This window comes from Eucalyptus grandis, chromosome 1, assembly GCF_016545825.1.
Source record: "Eucalyptus grandis isolate ANBG69807.140 chromosome 1, ASM1654582v1, whole genome shotgun sequence".
NCBI lineage: Eukaryota > Viridiplantae > Streptophyta > Magnoliopsida > Myrtales > Myrtaceae > Eucalyptus > Eucalyptus grandis.
In genome coordinates, this window is record NC_052612.1 from 30571948 (window position 1) to 30593592 (window position 21645).

The window sequence follows — 21645 nt, forward strand, 5'->3', positions numbered from 1 at the left end:
TTTTTTTCTTATATTTTTCCTCTCTTACGACGGCTGTTGGTCTTTTTATCGATAGAGACATAAGTCGGTCCGGCAACTTCGTGTCATTTTCTAAATCCCCCCTTAAGCCGTTATGTCTACGTATGGTCATCAGGGTCGTTTTGTCGGATTGGGTAAATACGGGGTTGCTGATATATTGGTATTTATCAAGATATGGTACACGTACGACAAGCGTTAGCCCTTTGCCAGGCAACATGCCAGGATCCTCCTGATGTGATGTCCCTTGCCGGCAAAATCCCACCTCACCCTCCTCGCAGTTCTTCACTTCCTCGCTGTCCACGGCGGATTGAGAATAATGATCGTTCAAATCTCCGAGCCCTCGCGGACGTTCACTCTACAGCAAAAGAAAACTAGTACCTCCAATTTCCACGTTATTGCTGCGATAGAGAGCCTGATCTCGTCGACGGAGTGCTTCACGTCCGACTCCGTCATTGTCTCCGAGACCCTCCGAGACCTCCTTCATATCCATCGACAGCTTGAAGAATCTGTACTTTAGCTAGAGCAACCTCGTGCGTGTGCTGTTGGTGCGCGGAGCTCGCGTTGTTTTGAGACTATGGAGCTCGTGCGGATCGGAGTTGCACGCTCTATTCCGTTGGTCTAAGATGACAAAGCTACTGCTCATCTTCATCTTCATTTTTTAAATTTTTTCTGAATTATAAAAAAATCTTTCTGCACTTTTCTTTTTTATTTCCGTTGTTCGGGGGGTCGTTGGTCACTAGGTGAGGGTTGCGGTCCTCTCCTAAATTGTCTGTTGATTAGGAGTGTGCAATCGGACCGAGTATACTCGAGAACCAGACTGGCCCACCCTGAAAATAGGGTTAGGAACCCGTTCCCGTTGAAACCGGTTCGAAAACCAATTCCCAAAATTCGGAACTGGTTTAAATGAGTCCGGGAACCGGCTCCGATTGATTACCCACTCAGGAACTGGTTTCCGGATTGGTTTTGGAACCGATATTTAAGTATAGGTTAAAAACCCTATTTCTCTTGGCTCTCTCAAACACGTACGGCACTCCTCTTTTATTGTTCATCTTTCTCACTTGCTTCCCTCCCTCATTGGCTCCTTCTCGCACCATCCATTCGTCGGACGGTGTTCATCGGCGTCAAATTCTTGTATACCACGTGGATTAACTCGCCTAATTTATTTTTTATAGGAGGATTTATGCTTGCATAAATGAGTAACTTCATGTAATAGTTGTGGAAATAAGACTAATATTATACCCATGTTTATTGCTAATTCTTTGCCTTATGATTTATTTATTATAATTAGCTTGTGGATCCTTAATTTTTTATTTAGTCAAAAAGTTAATATATTTATTTATTACAAGTGCTTAATGTTTCAGAGGACTACATTATTTTCTTGCGTATTAATATAAAATTCGAAATCGTATAAGATATTAAGAGATTACAAAACAAGTTTCAATGGAAATAGGGTTGGTCACTATGTGAGGGTTGCAGCCCTCTCCTAAATTGTCTGTTGATTAGGAGTGTGCAATCGGACCGGGTATACTCGAGAACCAGACCGGCCCACCCTGAAAATAGGGTTAGGAACCGGTTCCCGTTAAAACCGGTTCGAAAACCAATTCCCAAAATTCGGAACTGGTTTAAATGAGTCCGGGAACCGGCTCCGATTGATTACCCACTCAAGAACTGGTTTCCGGATTGGTTTTGGAACCGATTTTGTAAGTATAGGTTAAAAACCCTATTTCTCTTGGCTCTCTCAAACACGTACGACACTCCTCTTTTATCGTTCCTCTTTCTCACTTGCTTCCCTCCCTCATTGGCTCCTTCTCGCACCGTCCATTCGTCGGACGATGTTCATCGGCGTCAAATTCTTGTATACCACGTGAATTGACTCGCCTAATTTCTTTTTTATAGAAGGATTTATGCTTGCATAAATGAGTAACTTCATGCACTAGTTGTGGAAATAAGACTAATATTATACCCATGTTTATTGCTAATTCTTTGCCTTATGATTTATTTATTATAATTAGCTTGTGGATCCTTAATTTTTTATTTAGTCAAAAAGTTAATATATTTATTTATTACAAGTGCTTAATGTTTCGGAGGACTACATTATTTTTTCACGTATTAATATAAAATTCGAAGTCGTATAAGATATCAGGAGATTACAAAACAAGTTTCAATGGAAATAGGTTGACCCTAGAACCGGACCGGAAAAATAGGATGGGTCAAGTATAAGATCCAATACAAACAAGATCGAGTATATGATCCAAAAAAGGAAAATCAGTTATAATAGGGTCGGGTACAAGGTCCAGGTCTAGACCCTATCCACCCTGGATCTGATCACCCCTATTATTGACGGTGGAAAAAGAACAAGAAAAGAAAGAATATGAAAGAAAAGAAAATTAGATAAAAAGTTTATACAAAAATTTAAAATTTTAAAAGAAAATTGTAAAAATTATTCACCTCGATACTAGCTGTACGACTAGGTCACATAAGACGGCTCATAGTCACATTGGCAATTTCTCACTATATAAAAAAAAGTTTAGAAATGAATAAGCAGCCTTATCCACATTAATTGTGCTTTGCTTTTCCTCCAAAGTTGTGAAAGGAAGCAAGGAGGAGCAAAAGAATAATGAAGACCGTGACTGGAAGGAGGAGTTTAGGGAAAAATCTTGTATTTTCTTCAATTCTCCTGAATGTACAATACTCTACAAATATAGTACAAGATGTACACCATAAATGGCAATGATATATTCTACAAATCAGATCTAATCTCAACAAATCAATCTCAATTTCAATCTAATTCCTAATTGATTTAGTGCAGGATAGAAACGGAATCTCGAGCATATCTTCCAACAAGTTAAATTTCTTCCTTCAAATTTTGTCTTAACACCATCCCCTTTCTCTTGCAATTTTTATTTCTCCTTCACCTTCGAAAAATCCAAATTCCAATATTTTATTCACCACTTCTATTTCACATTGATAATTACTTTAAATGTTTTCCCCATTAATCTCCAATTACATGTTTTACTTTTGGGATGGCCAAGAAGAGGACGAATGAAATCTCCATCAATTTGTCAAGTCAGTTTAACCCATTAAAGAAGTTCCTTAGAGACTTAAAAGTTCATTTTCTTTCATCAGTGTAGACATTGTCAAAGTTATCTTGCAACGTGGAACAAAAATGAAGATGTATAATGACATAGTTTCGACAGACACCACAGCTCATTTAGCTCTTACTATTGTCTATTCAAAGTTTTGCTTTTTTTTTTTGGTTCTCTATTCTATTAGAGTTCAAAATTAATTTTATGTTCCTTCTATCAAGGAGTTTTTATATTAAAAGAAAATTTGGTTTTGACGTACTTACATTTTCAGAGACCATAAACAATGGGAGTAAAAAGGGAATGAATGAAAAGCTGAAAAATGCAGGCTGTGGGGTTCGAACCCACGCGCACTTATGTGCAGAAGATCTTAAGTCTTCCCCCTTAACCTCTCGGGCAAACCTGCTGTTCGTGTCAGTATTATCCAAAAATTTGTTACATCGTACTTGTCTTTTTTTTAAACACTAATCGAGTTCCAAACTAGAACAGCCTGCTTCATAGATTCCACCATTACGAAGGCACTAAAAATGTTCGGCACTGAATTCATTGCTTATATAGATAACACGGAGCATTCATGGTTTAGAATTATAGCACCCCACGCTTCGGCGCTATTACAACGTCGCTGTTTTGATGTCCCTTCCGATGGTTTCTGAGCCCTTCAATTTTCAAGAAAATCCCCATCTTTTTCCCATCATAAGTGGTGCCCGCATCTCACTCTCGTCAGAATGCCCATCTCTCTGCTCTTTTAGGAGGAACGATTCCTGATAGAGCGTTTCCGTAGTCACCAGACTCACCACTGCTAACCACCATCAGAAATGAAAATTTCATCGACGTTAGCTACATCTTCCCTCATTTCATTATTGACTCACAACACTAACACAAAATTCACTTCCCCTCCCTCTTATCCCATTAACTCTTCCAGTATTATTAACTGAAATCATAGTCTCCGATCTCTCAATGCTCAAGTTTCGATATACTTTGCACAATCGCCTTACATCAACCATGCTAAAATTTACTTGGATTTATCAACCAAACCACCGGTATCAGCAACCATAATGAAAAATCCCAAATGCAAAGTTTCGAATGGGCTCAAAATGCGAACAGCTAACTGAAGGACACGAGTATTTCAACTTCAAACGTTTTAAGCCGTTACAGATCGTTAAGACCCATAGTTCGTTCCAGAATGGAGTCATGAAAAGCCACAACTAACAATAAAAGAACATCCTGGTTGCAGAGCCTCTTCGATTGGCATCACCCACCTCCGTCGGACAAAATCGCCAGTGTCTTTGGACTTCCCAAAGTTTTAGCTTCCACCATGCTTCGCTTTGTTGTGAGATTGAAGAGCCTGATCCGACTTAAATGACCTGCAACAGATGACAACGGCCTGGTGAATATGACTCCAAAAACATCAAAATTTTGACACTGTATAACTCCTATGGATGCTGTTTGAGATGACAAGCATCTACCGGTTGCAAGGTTTGCACGAGAACTCGTTGGAGTTTGGTGTTTGTTGCTTAGCTTGACCTTTACTGGCAATCACCTTCCCAGCTTGCTTAGAAGGGTATGGAGTTGCTACATGCTCACTGGCCTTCTTGCCATCTGCACCGATATCACATACCGCGACTGTAAATCTCAATGGCAACACAATATGCTTGTGGCTTTATTTTTAATGAGTAAGAGTATAGTTTGCTCATAAGTCATTGCATGCCAACTATAGATAAAAGTAGCATCAGGAATAAAACACCCATAGAAATTGCAACTTGAAGCAAGAATGGCAAAAAGACCTCGACTTTCTTCATCCATGAAACAGACTATAATACAATCAAACTCCAACATGAACAGGTCCTCAGAAACTAAACTTTGAGAATACTTCAACCAAGAAACTTTATTGTGGTACAGATGACATCAAAATTAGTCTGCACTAATCCTTCTACTCTTATTTTCCCTATTCTCCAGCAATTCTTTTTCCCTCGAGTGGCAGGAGTTATGCTTTAGAGTTTAAACAACATACCAGTCTTTTGAGGAGTTTCCAGTTTTGATTTCTTATCTGACGCAGGGGTTTTCAGTACAGAATCAGCAGGTCTCTTCTTACTTGGTTGAGCCTTTAAGAATCCAAAAAAGAAAAAGCTATCAGTGAGTCAGAAATCTTCCCAAAAGAAATGAGCAAACATAGATCTTTCATGACTCAAATATAATGCAGAGCATATGCTTCCTATAACCTTAGGCTCTTCCTCTTCAGAACTTTCCCCTTCCTCACTGTCATCATCATCTTCATCGCTACTTTCATCACCTCCATCGACCATGTCCTGAAATAAAAAAGGCAAATATAATCAAGGTATAAATCAAGCACTTAAAAGTCCAAGGCTCTCTGAGAAACTATTTCCGTTGGAAATCCATGAAATGGAAACGTATCAAATACACATTTATTAAAACTCTTACTAAGGATTTCTAGGTTCATCTGCAACAAAAAAAGACCAGCATTAACATGGCAGACTAGCACCCTCATAAATTTTATACATATGTTAAATATCATAAATACAGTTATGACAAAGAAAAACCTATCACGCCCACATATATCTCCATGATTTGCAGGAATAACCTCTCAAATTAGAAGATTATGATGATCTCCAGTTAATCATTGATAAGTCTCCACATCTCTACTATAAGCAATGTTCTGTCACCACCATCTAAAGATGGGTCAAGTATTTCAACAGCCACCATATAGAGAATAATCTAAAAATTTTAAGGCCAGCATTATTCTGTTTCTCTGATCTAGTTGACCCCCATTTCAGTTCTTTTATCTTCTTTTCTTTTCTTTTTCCATTAAATCATTTCAGTATTTTATCACCAAAAGGAAAACTAAGTCTCCAAAACCAGTAGCAAATCTTCTCAGAACACACCCAACTCAGCAGAAGCTCAATGAATCTGCAGCAGTCAATAGCCTTAAAGATGTCCTTCACAAAAAGATGAACTGATCGAAAATGTCATTCATAAAGTACCTCATCACCAGAATCATCCTCAGCATCATCATCTGAAGATACATCAGCATCTTCATCATCGTCCCCTTCATTTTTCCCATCCTCGTTTGATTCAACAATCTTTACCTTTTGCTTAGCAGAAGCCAGGTTGGGCTTTGCTGCATTGGCATTAGCAGTCACTGGTGCTTTTTTCGCAGGTACATCAGCTTGGGCTGAACAAGCATGAGTAAACCAAGCTAAGTTTTCTACAGAATGACTATCTTGGAATGAGCAAGAAAACCATTTTGTCAAGCTTAACAACAAGTACAAATCTCTGAATCATCTCCCATTCGAACACTCACCAGTAACATTAATTGGAAGACCCTCATCAGTGTCGGAGTCAGAATCTGAAGAAATAGAACAAGCATAGATTGTTAAATCAAAACAGCACACCACAAGAAAAAAGAATAAATTAACCTTACATTTGTAAAAATACTCACATGGACTGTCAGCGTCGGATGTGATGGCCCACAAAGCAGGGGTCAAGGAAAGAACAGAAGTAAATGACAAGCAGACATAACTTACTACTTGCTGCTCACTTCCAAGAAAATGCTTGATGAATGCAATATTCAAACATAAAGGACGAAAAGCATTTGTTGTGACTAGGGCCATTTTGAGAGTCACACAAACATACTTTTAAGAGTTCAAGATCAAGAAAAAGGATATCCACATGGAAGTAGTGTCTTATATCCACTGAAGAAGACGCTTCCATTTTTCCAATTGTGAGAAAGCTTAAAACTTTTCTCAAACACCAGATCAAAAGGTATCTGGGGAAACTTATCAGCAGAGAGAGTTCCGAGGACGAGTTTCTGAACCCCAATATGGACATACAGAAGTACAGATTCCTTTGTTTTTTCCTTGGTTTCTCCGAGACAGGCCTATGTCACCAAACCAATGTAAGCAAAAGTACAACACAAGCTCCAAGAAGTAGGGAAAAAAAATATTGCAACAAACTTGATAGCATGATCATCACCTGTGACAAATGCACAACTGTTTCAGCCCCAGGTTCGACATTGAGGGGTTCCCCACTTTTGACTTCCACACCTGTTCAAGGGCCACACATAACACCAAAATTCTCATTAGGAACCAAAAGGAGAACTGTGCTTCATCTGCTCAGGTGCCAGAGCAAAGATGCACTGTGACACACAATGGTAATAATTGGATCCCAGAGCTATAATGCAGTGCACACACCGATAATGATGTCAAAGAATCCAGCAAGCTTAAGCTATTCTTGATCTCAACCATGAAATTGAAACTGAATTATTTGAACAATAGAGATGTCTCGACAAATTAATTATGGGTTAATGCAAGCCTGCAGAAAATATCGGTGACAAGGCAAATAAGAAGAAGAGACAGCTCAGACAAAGAAATACCAAACTTGAATAGTCATAAATACGGCATCTGTTCCTGACGTAGAATTGCCATACAGACCAGACGAGTTTGCGCGAAACAGAGAAAACATGAAACCAAAGTCTACATAATTTTACTCTAAATGGCAAGGTTATCCTGTGGCTAAAAAAGAATATAGACCTCATGCGCTATTTTAGTTTGCCAAACACACGGTCCACGTCGGGAATTTCCCATGAGGGCAACAATCAAGCAGTTAGCTAACAAGAACCATGATGACACACCAACAGAAGAACGGGGAAGAAAATTCAACAGTGCACCGGCGGTTACTCGCAAGAAATTCCACACAAACCCTAGCCATCCGACGAACAGCAGAACAACACGAACACCACACGAGTTAAAAACACGGAGAAACGCATCCCTCAAAACCCTAGTCATCCGACGAACCGACAGAGAGAGCCGCGGAAACAGTCCCCTCGCGGCTCGACACGAAAACCTCAGCCGAGCGAAGCGGCGCCTACGCCGTGCCGGTCCAGAGCGCGAACGAAGACGATCGCGGCACGCCCGGCGGCGAGGCCGGGACTGGCGCGAGACGATCGCGCATCGAAAGGCGAAGCGCGAGAATTCAGGCTTCACGGCAAGCGCGATCACGAAACGACGATCACAACAAATTACAGAGAGAGAGAGAGAGATTCACCCCAGAACTCCATTGCTGACGGCGGAGAAGCTCGAGAGGGGACTGTGCGGTGAATTTTCTGGAAGACGATGAATTTTTGCAGAGCGAAAAAGAAAATATTTTAGGGCGTTCGAAAGGTGCTGCGTATTTATACGTGCGATCATCGATGATGAGGGATTTCTCCCTCTCGCCGGAGCTGCGATGTGGTGCCACGCGCGACGCGTGAGTTGTTGCGATCGTTAATTTGGACGGCCGGGATGAAATGCGCGGGTCAAGATTCTTTCGTCCTTTCTTCATTAGTGTCGAAGTCCCTTCTTCATCCTGTTTGATCTCGTGTCGTGTGTAAATTGAGTAGACTGATTGTTGAAATTAGAAAGGTGGGTTGAATTTTCATGGTCATGACAGGTTTGTGTTTGAATCGATGGCTGAGACAGTCTCATTTAAGGTTTGAATTTGGGTTGACAGGTGAAGACGATAGGATAGGTTTATGAGGATTGAAAAGAAATGTTTACATCGAGTGATGGCAATGACCATCTTAATCCTCTTCCTAGAAATCCCATATGGGTGGATACTAAAAGAGTAGCTAACTCAAATCACCATTTCATGCACAATTTTTACTAGATTTAACTAAGTGTATGTCTTACATTCTCTATGTTCTTGATAGATTATATTAATTTTAGTAGGTTTTCAATGGCATATTTCAACCATCTTTCATACTTATGTTTATTTGAAAAGTAGATCTCAAAATGATAATACCGTTCCATGTATCATATTGAATACGATATAAATAATCACATTAATAATTGTATTGACTTTTATCTCGATTTTCGGATGTATAAAGAGTTCCATTTACTTTTGGTTGTTCTTTCTTGGACATAAGAAGAACGCGAACTTAGATGTTATGTTAATCACTAGACTCAGTAAAATTATTGAAACATTCAATGCTAAAGAACCCCCATGTGCTCCATCATTTAGGAGATGTTGGCAAGACCGTCGAACCCTCATTGGTGGTTGGGTGGCATAGCTGTCACAGTCTATCATTTGTCTTTCGTCATTCATTATTTAAAAAGGTTTATTTCGCTTTTTTTTAAGCTTTTAATTCTTATTCCATATAAAAAAAAAAAAAGAGTTAGAAGAGTATATTGATGTAGTGCTGATGCGGTTTGCCGTGTCATCATTTTCATTTATTCATTTTACAAAATGGATAGTTTGAAAGAAAAAATGGATTGCAGCAATTTCGGTAGAAAGAGAAAAAGCGAGTAATTTATATTTTCTTTTAAGTGATCTGATCGGTTTTTCTGTAAATTGAAAAGTTATAATTTAATAAATCAAGTCAAGCCCTTCTTACCAATATATATACATTGGATATGTCTTCAGGTAGTATGATAATGGACAGCTTTGCGTTTTGGTGATACTTGGGAAAATTTGGAGCAAAACTTTTCACATTTTCATGAAATGTTGACTAAAAATTGATCTAACCCGCTATATGAGAATTTTGTAAATAGAGGTTGGTGAATACTTGAAATCAATTGATCAATCCCTCAAGAATTACGAGGTGGATGAGTAATTGATTTACATGTCCTCGTCTCAATCCCGAACCAAACCCAGTTCAATTATACTGAAAAAGTTTAAAATTATAAAAAAAATTTCAAGAATCTCTTCCTCTTTTTTCTAAAATGAAGGAACAATTTTTAGTAGATGAACCCACGAAAAGTTATACTATAATCCACTGATGCAACTTTTATCGAGAGAGAGCAAGCGACGAGAGACGCAAAGATCCGTTTGAAAGAGACTTAATAGCATCAGTCCAGTCAAGTCCAGCCCGCCCGACGAGACGAGTCGTTGCAGGTCGTCTTGCTGGGGACGTTCTTCGCTTACTTGGCCGTCGCCGGTTCGATTCTGCCCGGGAAGGTCGTTCCCGGCGCGAAGCTGCCTGACTCCACTATGGCTGCATTGGTCTGTCTTCTTCTTCCTCTTCCTTCATCGAGCCTTCTCTTGCTTGTTGCTGTGAAGGGGTTCTCGTGCTCTTAGATTTGCGATCCTTCATTGACTCGTTTTGTCTCTTCTTCTTCTGGTTGCTTTGCTTGGACTTGGTGCGTGGATGGACTTCCCTTGACCCAATGTATTAAAATAATTAAATGATACAATTGACTGGAATCCCTCCAAATCTCGTATAATAATGGAGTAGAAAGTCCCGAGTTTAAATTTTTTCAGGCATTTTCAATTTAATATTTTAGTACCAGGCGAAAAAACCAAACTAACTATGAGAGGAATTATTAGAATAATTATATAGTAAATCACGCCTTCTTAAGCTTTTAAAGTCGTAGGCGGTGATAAAAAAAAAAATCTCAAATACTGTATTTCTTAATATCTCGTGCATTCTTGCTTGTCTTGAAGAAGCAATGTATTCGTCTTATGTTTACTTTATACTTATGGTTAATTCAATGGTGTTTGTGTAGAACTAGGATGTAAACGTTATTTTGCTCTGTCTTTTTGGAGTTGCATTAGATTTGTAGTGGTTAAGTCTATAAAGATCAGATGAATCAGACGAGATGATGTAGCGCCCAAAATATGGATCAATCCTTGCCATTTTCTAAAATAAGATTCTGGACAACTAGCACATCTGATTTGTATGCAGGAATGACTTTGTGTTGTTACTTGCATGGATGATTGTTGAAACAGGGGGATCTTGTGCATTTACACGTATCTAATTGAATGTTTGCAGATAATAGCAGAAAGAGAACTCGAGCTGCTATCCACGACATTTATCTTCAGTACACTTGTAAGTGCGGAAATTTTGATTGCTTTTGTCTGTTATAGCATAAGTATGTCGTTTTCGTTATATATGTAGTTATCTCTTCATTGCATCTCTGCCTCTTTCATCTGGGCCGAGAGTTTCTTCATGATAGTGAGCTCTGGACTAGCATTGCTGCTGATGCTCTTCTCTGATACAGTTTTTCTCAGACAGGGTGCAAGTGCATAAGCACATTATCAATCGAGATAAGGGTAATATGAGTGCACACTTTGCAGATGCCAAACCTAGAACAAGAATACTTATGCTCTTGCTCATTAAATAATTTGTCGATTCAATTTAATGAAAATAAAGGTCTGACAAAGATAGTCACTTTTTTTTCATTGACATTTCTTCCTTGAATTAATAAGGATCCTGAATATCAAAACTCCTATTGCCCCTCAATCTTCTTCATGCTTCACCTCTTATTTATCACAACAATGCAAGACATTTGCAGACATTGTCTCAATTTGTTAGCAACTTATGTGAAGTACAACAATGAAATTAAGCAGAGGTTAGCTGGGCTTGTTAGACCAATCAAACATCAACTGGGCCAAGTCGTCAAGTTTCTTTGTGAGAACAGGAGAGAAACTTTATGTGGGGAAGCTGGTTCTCCACATCTCACGAATATGTGTTAAGTTATATTAAGTTGGCTTCTTGGCCATTCATGTTGCCGATCAGGTAGCTTCAGTTCAGAAAGTAGAGGAAGAAAGCTGTACAAATAAAGACTATCAGAAGAATCATACTGTCAAAACATTGGACTTGCTGGCATATGTTTGTGATTGGTAAATGCATTCTTCCATGAAGTGGCGTCCTAAACAATGGTGAATCTCCTTTTTCAGTGGTTCAAATGCCATTGTGCACCAAAATTTTATAGGATTGGTGGGTGCCTCTATACAATACCTAATTCAAGCTATATATTTGAAGAAGGGAGACACTAAACTTGGTAATGCAACAGTACACTTGGTTTGAGCCAGAAGTTAATCAAAATAAGATGAACCTCAGTTTAAGCGAAGTAATTTGGTAGCATATCATGTTCATCATGGAAAGAAATAAGCTGCATAATCAATCACAAGTTTATGTATGGATAATCATTACTAGCAATGTTTACATCATCAGCACAAATGAAAACTAGAAATGCGCACTGGAAAAAGAAACAAAAAAGTAAGGAACAACCTCGTCTGTTCTCTGACATATGCATGGGGTACAATCCAGCTAGAGCTAATATAAGTTTCCACTGATTGTGAGGTAGTTTGATCGACGCATGCACGTTTTAGGTTAAAAGAAAACGAAATATTTGGATGAAAGTTGTATTTGAAAACAACAAATAGAATACCAAATCTGCCCAATGATGTCTGCGTATTTATGGCCCCCATAAATCACCAAAGCACAAAAGCTAGATTTATTAGTACTCTAGAAGAGCCCCAACGCCAGAAGATAATTGAATTTCCATCGAGTTTTGCCAATTAATTGGTTTTGTCCAAACTACAGTCAAGAATTGCAATTTCCTTGTCTTGCTCTTCTAGATGGCAAAACAATGGCAATGCAGAAATCTTCTTCATTTCTTCTTGCCTATGCTGCTTCTGAAAGGCAATTTTAGCAATTGAAATCTCTCTTCCTGTTTACCCTAAGAAGGTTGCTCTATTGCCAGGTTACCATAGTACTCTATGCTTCTGAGTGCAAGTCATTGAGTAACGGTTCCTCCCTGAAGCCTCACCTCTAAGGAAACCTCACTCACAACTTGCATGTGTTTTCTCAATTCAGAAACTTTGGGCTGATAATTGATTGGATTTTCCATCTATGATACTCATTTTGAGTGTATCACTACAATATTTTTGCCCCTAAAAACTAGTCGCCACTCGTAAGTTGCAAGGATTTGAGGAATAGGTAGATACTCAGAAGTACTCCTCCTCTGTTTGCACCAAATACGCTACACTTGTTGTCATTTTTTAGTAACTGTACAAGGTTTAAAAACCAATGATCTAGCCGAATTCTATTTTGTATCATGATTTGTTCAGGACTCTTCATTTCTTTACTGTGCATGCAAGATAATTGCCATATTGTGAGATGAAAAGGTGCCATTTTTGGCTGGTATCTTCCATGATCAAAACTGACAATTCATCTTCTGTCCCCATCTATGGTCATGTACTAGCATTACATGGTAAACTGCACAGGTTTGCATTATCGCTTCGCCTAGTTATTTTCGAATGAAGAAAATATCTTGTTTTGTATTGGTCTTCTGTGAAATTTGTGGCTGTTACTGTATAATGTTGTCTTGCACAACATACTGATCATCATCTAATGTTGCTAATGATAGCTTTCTTGTTAATTTACAGGTGGTTTGGAGTACAGCTGAATCCTTAATTTATTGGGATAGACCTAACTTCTACCGAATGTTTTAGCTTTAAGTTATAAAATTTGTCTTCTGTAGGTTTTTCTTAGTACGAGCAGGTATGAGGGGCTGGCTTCCTATCAATCTGTCAGTTCTAGGTAGAAGTGTCCAAGATGGCAACTTAAACCTATAAGTGATCCTTTATCAATCATTCTGCGCAGTAATTTTATGATAACCTCTTTAGCAGTTTTTATAAAGTCAGATTTACAAATTCCCTTGTCTAACAATTCGTTTTTCTCTTTTTCCTGTTATATATCCTCGACTATTTTGTCCACGATGAGTATATGACTTCCACTTAAGTGCCTAACTTGTCTGTCTCTGCAGTCCTTAATCTTGCACACTAAAGTTTTCTCTAGGTTTTTAAACCTGGTTCTTTCTATTTTAAGCAACTACTTTGCTGCTAAAATCTGGGAGCTTTTATCTCCACTTACAGCTCTACTGGACCATACTTCAGGCTAATAATGAGTATCTTTAGATCATTTAACAAACGCTGCAATGCACATGTATAAGCTGGCCTCCCATATGCACTGCTGTTGTTTAGCAGACAGTTCTGCTGCTAAAATCCTTTTACTGTGGTCATGTGTTCTTTCAACCTTTAGTTCGCTGGGCTTGGGAACCTGTTAACTTGAAACTTCAATCCAAATTTTTAAGGTGACACCTAAATGGACTGACTGGAAATCTCAACCATAATTTTCATTCGTCCTACATTGCTAGTGTATATTATACAGAGAACAATATATGGTTCTGATTATAATGCTTTTAAGAAGGATAAAAATATTAACTGAGCAATGTGGGCGATGGAAAAATTAATGTTCACTTCTATAGTGCCAAATAATACTGCATTACTATTGGAGATTGTGCCCTCCCCTCCTGTCCCTCTCTTCCAAAACCTCTAAACGCTAGCCCAGAAAAAGAAAAGAAAGGGAGGGTGCTTCTCTGTGGAAATTTCATATGTGAGGAAGCACTCTACAGCTGATTTTGCTAGTATACAAGAGTGCTTCTTCAGCTTTGAAACAAAAATCTTCTGCTTATGAACTTTCAGACTTAATTACAACCTTGTTTGCTAATAACTGTATGCATCAGTTGCTATTCACTGTGCACAGCAGGTGAGACTCCTCACAACACCAAAAGCTATAATAAAAGGAGATGAGGTTCAGCTAATTGGCAATATTATGTTGTATCACAACCAGTCAAATTCCTAAGAGATAAGTGCTCTTCCTTGGGAGGTTGCCAGGCAAATGTTTGCTGCCTGGTAGTACTTAAAATTTCAGCTCGAGATATCCACGCGGCATCGTTCTTTTTTACCACTTCAATCAACACTCATTCGATAGAATCAGCAGCATCATGCTTTTTGCATTCTCCATCGACTCTATCTTATCAGCATCTTTTATTGTTTCTAGTAATTTATCTTTGTCATCTAATCCCTTCGCCAAACCTTAGGTTGGTAATAAGGCATGCATCTTAATGCTACACAATGCAAAGTTGTTTTGTTTAAATTATTAATTTCTATTTTCGCTCTAGTCATAAATGCAACAATAGAATTTCTAGACAATGATCAAACAAAAGTCCCAAATTAACTTTAGAAACCTTAACATTAGCTTTGATACAAATTGTTGTGAATAACGTCGAAGCTATTAGATTTTACAATTCAAGCTCAATGCAAAAAGAAGAAAGTGCCAAGGAAACCCGCGAAGAACAATAAAGACAATAGAGATTTACGTGTTTTGGTTATACTCTACGAAAAGAGTCAATGACCACTAATTGGAAATTGACTCTCTAAGGAAATATAGAGTCTATCAATACCACAGAAAGATTTCTTTTTATGCGTTGTGTTCATTCAATTAATTTCAAATAAGTCGTAGCTTGGTCAGACCAATAAAGAGAGCTGAGGTTATAGTTAAAGCTGCTAGTAGAAAACCGAAATAACTAGTTATAGTAAGCATGAAGATGAAGGAGCTAAATGAAATGTGTTCTTTTTATACATATGTTTAGAAAGCACTTCCCTAAGTTTCAATATACGAAGATAAGCAAAAATACCAATTCAAATGAAAGAATAAGTTCAATTGATAGTTGTTAATTCATCAATCATTATAGACGGGATTAACAAAAACATAGAGTAAGGGAGGTAGAAAAAGAGATCAATTAATCATTTGTAATGTCTACCTATCCCTTAATTTCGAATCAAGTGATTCATTAGATAATTCTTGAGTAGACTAATATTAAAATAATAAAATATTAAGAAATTCGAATCCATATAGAACAAAATTTGTAAAGAAATCCACAACAAATTAGAAGAATTAGAACGTTTACAATAGCCTAATAGTACAAGCATTTTTCCAACGCTATGTTAACCCAAAGTAATACCGACAAGTTTGTTTTTTTTTTTTTTTTAACAAAGTCTCTCACATACAACTCACTCGAAAAATTCATAGAGAGAAAATTCTAACATTTCTCTTGCATGCTTTCGTGTTAACTGAGTAGAATTCCAGTTTTATATCTCCTTATCTGACTTGCTAATTCAAAATAAGAAATCTACTCAAACTTAAAATCCAATTCCAATGTGAAAGTATCTTGATAATTTCTTATTGTTCGGACTGAAACCATATTTTTACATGAATTTGATATTTTCACTTAAATTAATTTTATTGTTTGACTCAAACTCGAAACATATTTTTAATCCTTTACCAAAAAAAAAAAAAACATATTTTTAATCAAATATTTTAGTCATCAGAAAAACGATAATATCTGATAAAGACTTCGTCCCAAATCCTAATTAAGCTGGCATCAAAGATTCTCACGTCTACATCTCGTCCTTGGAATGTCACCACCTAACTCGTGTAAGGTGAGATTTTTTTCCCGTTTTTGATCGGACATATTCCCTTTTCACCAAGATAAATATGACACGCTGGCCACGTAGAGCTGACTTATTACTTTCTAGGGATGCTAACAGGTCGAGATTAATTAGTTTTCTAACTAGCTTGCACTTCAATAGGTCGAAATCGAATTTCGAGTTGTGGAAAGCATTTGAGGTCCCATGCATGTGAAAAAACTCGGCTACAAGGTTCCATATGAGTCAAAGATATGTTTTAGGTCATACAGTGAAACTCAAACCCGACTAACTAATTCAAAAAATATCATAGTTAATTTCTTTGAACTACAATACTATTACTCACAAAGGTAAAGTACCCTAAAAAATATTTTCATCTTTCAACCACATTAATTATTCATCAATGCAATATAATATTCTCTTTCTCCCCCCAGTCTACAACATCCTCTCCCCCTTGTCTCTCTTATTTCTCTCGGGAAAGGCGACAGGGCCTCCAATTGAAGAACGGACTGCAAATTCTGGTGAGACGATGGTTTAGATATCTATACATGTGGAATTTCTCCGAAAACACGATAGCTTTCGGACGAAGTATAATCCAAAGTCTTCGGTTCATACATGTCCGAGATTCCTTGAATTTAACTGAGTTGGATTTGAAGTTCTCGATTAAAAAACCCTACTCGTGTTTTGAGTGGAGTTTGGGATATGGTCCACGTAGTTGGGTTAAAATCTAGTCCAAAACTGCCGTGACCACTTGGGAAAATTACGCAAGATCAGCTTTATCTCACGTTCATCATTCACGTATTTGTCTCTATAGTCTATCCGACGACTTCCTGTTCGGGTCAAAGCGCGTCTTGTCTGCAAGATAAAGATTGGCCGACACAAATTCACGCGCCGGACGCAGAAACAGATTCGGTGCTTTGCTCTACGCAACATTACAAAAGTACCTATTCAATTTCATTTTTTTTTAGAGAAAATTCCAAAATAAGATCCAAAGTGCCATATTTTTCTCAAATAAGGATCCGAAGTGGATATTGTTTCAAATAAGGACCTGAAGTGCTATCATTTTCTCAAATAAGGGCCTAAAGTGGATGTTGTTTCAAATAATAACTTGAAGTGGTTATGTTTATTTCAAATAAGGACTTGAAGTGGCTATATCCGTTTCAAATAAGGGCCTGAAGTGGCTATATTCGTTTCAAATAAGGACCTGTCTTTCTAGCGATCAAGAGCATTTTCATCATTTTCCCCTTTTTTTCTTTTCATTTATTTTGTTGGTTCTTCTTCTTCCTCTTTGCCGGTGGCCGGCCGACCACCGGCAATGCCCACAAAGGGCTGGGTGAGAGATGGCCTCACCCAGGTATGACAATCCTCGCCCAGGGAACATGTGCAAGGTTGGCCTGTGCTGGCCTCGAGCGAGGTTGACGAGGGCTAGACGACCTCATCGGCTGCCCTCGCTTGGGACCGATAAGGGCCGACCTCGCAGATGGCCCCTGGGCGAGGATCACCACGCTCAAACAAAGCCATCCCTCACTTGTGGCCAGCGTGGGTCGCCCACGCCGACGGGGGCAACCCTCACTTAGCCCTCTATGGGCATCATTGGTGGCTGGCTAACCACCAGCGAAGAGGAAGAAGAAGAACCAAAAAAAAAAAAAGAAATAAATAAAGGAAAAAAAGAAGAAGGTGAAGTGTCAAATGACAAAAATAACGTTGATTAGTCGGAAAATTTAGTTGGTCGGTGATTGGCGAGGTCGGATCCTTATTTGAAACAACTAAGGCCACTTCAGATCTTTATTTGAAACAATTAAGGCCACTTTAGATCCTTATTTGAAACAAAATTTACTTCGGACCCTTATTTAAGAAAATAATCGAATCCTTTTTTGAAATTTTTCCTTTTTTTTTTTTTTTTTATGAAGGTACCTACTCTGTAATTGCATCAAAGTTGGGAAAAGATCCCAACTTATGATATGGCGGACCAAAACATCTTATCGCACTTCACAAAGCTCCAAATGATAAGAAATGCACCAGCCGCTCTCCAGGGCATTTACCTTACTGGACTTTATCACTGCTTTTGGAATGCATAAGGTACAATTCAATGTTCCCTGGTCGTTGATCTCTCATCAACATGTTTTGAACCCAATCAAGCGTTAATTTCAGTTTATGCATGTCAGTTGACGTACAGAGTACATCAATTTCCATTGGCATCCGTGATTTTGTCCTTCTTTTCCCCCTCTTTTAGTCAGGCCATTTAGGCCCAGTTCGTTTCACGGAAAATGACTTACAGGAAAACATTTTCTGGATTTTCTGGTATTCATTTCGCGGAAAATCAACTACTCAAGGAAAATGTAACTACCTTCAAAGATGAGAAAAATGTTTTCCACTTCCATGACTTCTTTTACCTTATATCTTTTTACAAACACATTTTTGTTTTATTTTTATGCTTTTTTTCCTTTTCTTTTCATCTTTCTTCCTTAGCTTGGCCGGTGGCCGGCCACGACGGCGACCGGCGACCGGCCGCGAGCCAGCTTGAGCTCCGCCCTAGGCCGGCGAAGCTTCGCCTAGCCCAATCTGTGGAAGCCAAGCTCGCCCAAGCCCGACGAGCTCGGGCCTTGCCGGCTTGGGGCGAAGCTTTGGCCTTGCAGATCCGGCGAGCCGGGCGGGGCTCGGCCTTGCCGAGCTTGCTAGAGGTCCGGCGAGCCGCGAGCTTGCTGGGATTTGGCGGCGGAGCTCGGGCTCGCCCTGGATCGGAGCCGAGCTCCGCCGCGGATCCGGCGAGCTTGCGGCTCGCTAGAGCCCGACGAACCTCCCGAGCTCGGGCGAGATCAATCGAGCCTCAAGCTAGCCGGATCTGGCGACCGGATCTTAGTCGGCCGCCGGGCAGTCAGCCATCGTCAGGCGTGCGGCGGTGGAGGAAGGAGGAAGGAGGAGGAAGAAGGAGGAGGAAGGAGGAAGGAGGAAGGAGAAGGAAAAGAAAAGGAAAAAGAAAGAAAGAAAAATAATAAATAATAAAAATTTCGATTTTTTAAAATATAAATAATTAAAAATTCATTTTTAAAAATATAAAAAAATAAAACTAATGAACGGTGGAAAATAATAAAAAATTGTATTTTTAAAAATACAAATATTTTTGGTCAATTAAAAATATTAAAATTCAATTTTTTTGATAATTTTTCATCAACAATTAAATTAGTTAATGAACGGTGGAAAATGTTTTTATTTAAAATTCAAGTTTTAGCAGAATATTAGGAAAATATACCATTTTCCTGGAAAATGACTTCGAAAAAATGTTTTCCGGAGATGGTCCATTTTTGCGAAACGAACGGACCCTTAGTTGCGACAAATACGTCGTGACAAAAGTCGTCTTCTCTTTGCGGTGGGGGAATTCTTTCGGTGCACATGGGATGCCCAATTAAAGCCGTCTCCTTTTTATGGCGGGGGAATTCTTTTTCTGTACGCGGTTGTCTTGATCCGCTGTAGTCAAAGAAAGCAAAAGCTCTTCTGGCACATGAACGAGAGCATGTGTTTGCACTAAAATGCAGGCAAAACAATCAGCCCGTCGCTGAATTTAATTGTCGACCTATCATTTACTTCAGGAAAACTTATTAAGCAGGTCTGTTTATTGGAGATAAAATAATGATTTGGATACATGAAAAATGGAACGAGGGCAACCTGCATGCATAAGTTTTGCTAATTACGTGCAAATTGTTCTTAAGTAGGGTCATCGACATGAGTCAAAAACCAATCAATTTATGGAATTTATAAAATAATTCTTGAACTCCCACATAATTGGGGGCCTCTTCGCTTGTGCGATAGATTATTCAAAAAGGAAACAATGAACGGGGATAATTAAAGGTAATGAGTTGGCTTATGAGGGGAATTACCACCCATTTTAAGCTTCATAACAGAGAGCATACACTAATTAAGTCATGATTAGCTCTCTCTATGCGCAATATACTCGAGCATGCCCTTTTGGAATGACAAGCTCTAGATCAACATCATTGAAATCTTTAGTATTTCATGGGAAACAAGCTAAAGAAATGATAATATAAGTTGTTCATTCTTACTCCCCTTCTCTTGGATTAATCTATCGGACGTCGGGAAGATGGTAACACATCATACTTGGTTTCGTTACTAACATGTGTCGATTAGGTGCATTTTATTATTTTCTTAGCATTTTCCTATGGTGCTTGAGCATTGAGTGTATCAACAGCAGACCGAAAGTGAGGCTCATTTATATGAATGGCATTTTTTTTATCTATATTATAATCGATTGCTTATTTTTAACATTATTTTCATATATTAACATGTGCGCGCATGCGTGCGTGCGTGATTCTCTTTCTCTCTCTTATTAAATTCCCTACTATAGTGAGTAGCGGTTTCTTTGTTATTTCAGCAAATGAAACCAATCAGTTTTTGGAAATTATTTGCTTTCCATTATGAGGATAATAAATTAAATTCTAAACCTTACTTCTCATTTTTGCCCATTAAATTTGTCAAAAAAATTACACAAATAAGTCAATAGTAAATTCATGGAATCCGCAACTAATTGGCTATGTAATTTTTGTCCCTTTCTCGGAATAATATTCAATAAGAAAGAACAAGAATACGAAAAAGAAAAGGGTAAAGCAAGCAATTGGTATACTTTTATTTTCACGGTGTTTGATCATATAGCTCGTACAAGGGTTCCAGAGGGAACCATACATCTCAGCAATTTCCACAGAGTTATTGGGAAAAGATAACTCATTAGAATTCAATACTCATAGTTTTTATGCTCCAACCAAGAAAGATTTGACAAGTGCCTTCAATAACTTACTCAGCCTATCTCATAAAAATTCTTTTCGTTTTCTTGGAAATCGATTATAATAATACATAATACGGCCAAAAAGAAGTATTAAAGAATTTTGCTCACAAGATAGTAGGATCTTTGTTAATAAAAAGCAACCTAGTATCAGCGTCAACTATTTCGATGATCCACTTGCATTTTTCAATCGTGACATTTTTTGTGTCCCGATTTAGTGGAACTTGCTTTAATCGACAAGACGGACTTTCGAACCTCACTCCAAGCTTTAGTCAACAAGGAAAGGTAGCTGAACCCATCGTTTTCTAAACCCACAAAATAAAACAAAATTCAGAACACCAGTCGTACGGTCAGCATTAGTCCAATCGCCCTTCATATAAATAATTACCTCTCCCACGTGTTAGTGCTCATTATTGCTGCTACCGCGCATTCTATTGGTCCTTTCCAGGACATCCGAGAGGCAACTTTTATCCCTTTCTCGGACTAATCTTCAATGAGAAAGAACAAGAAAATAGAAAAGAAAAGGATAAAGAAAGTGGTCGGACGAAGGAGTATACTAATCAAACTAGTATACACAAGGACGTTTACACTTTTGAAGGTGTATTGGTCTGTAACACACGCAAGATCGGTATGGACGAACATGCACTAAAGATACTGACGGTACCATCGATCATTTTTTTTAAACATATTTTTTAAAATTTT

General features: G+C 38.4%; 1 protein-coding gene and 1 non-coding gene across 2 annotated transcripts; both read right to left on the reverse strand.

Moving 5' to 3' along the window:
* Nucleotides 1-3424: 3424 nt before the first annotated feature.
* Nucleotides 3425-3507, reverse strand: TRNAL-UAA. The gene has a single exon. It is a non-coding gene; the product is annotated as a tRNA-Leu (tRNA).
* A 589-nt stretch (nt 3508-4096) lies between these two features.
* Nucleotides 4097-8304, reverse strand: LOC104438504 (histone deacetylase HDT1). Its single transcript, XM_010051671.3, has 10 exons — nt 8163-8304; nt 7092-7162; nt 6785-6996; nt 6559-6578; nt 6421-6465; nt 6101-6291; nt 5321-5407; nt 5113-5203; nt 4568-4700; nt 4097-4465 (listed from the first exon to the last, which is right to left on the reverse strand). Exons 1-10 carry the CDS (start codon nt 8173-8175, stop codon nt 4405-4407), a joined length of 924 nt encoding a protein of 307 aa, XP_010049973.2. The 5' UTR covers nt 8176-8304; the 3' UTR covers nt 4097-4404.
* Between the last annotated feature and the right edge of the window lie 13341 nt (nt 8305-21645).

Coding starts and splice junctions, on each gene's coding strand:
- LOC104438504 (XM_010051671.3), bottom strand. Junction 6,466..6,558: donor ATCCGACGCTGACAGTCCAT/GTGAGTATTTTT, acceptor CTATTTCTTCAG/ATTCTGACTCCGACACTGAT. Junction 4,466..4,567: donor TCGTGCAAACCTTGCAACCG/GTAGATGCTTGT, acceptor CATCTGTTGCAG/GTCATTTAAGTCGGATCAGG.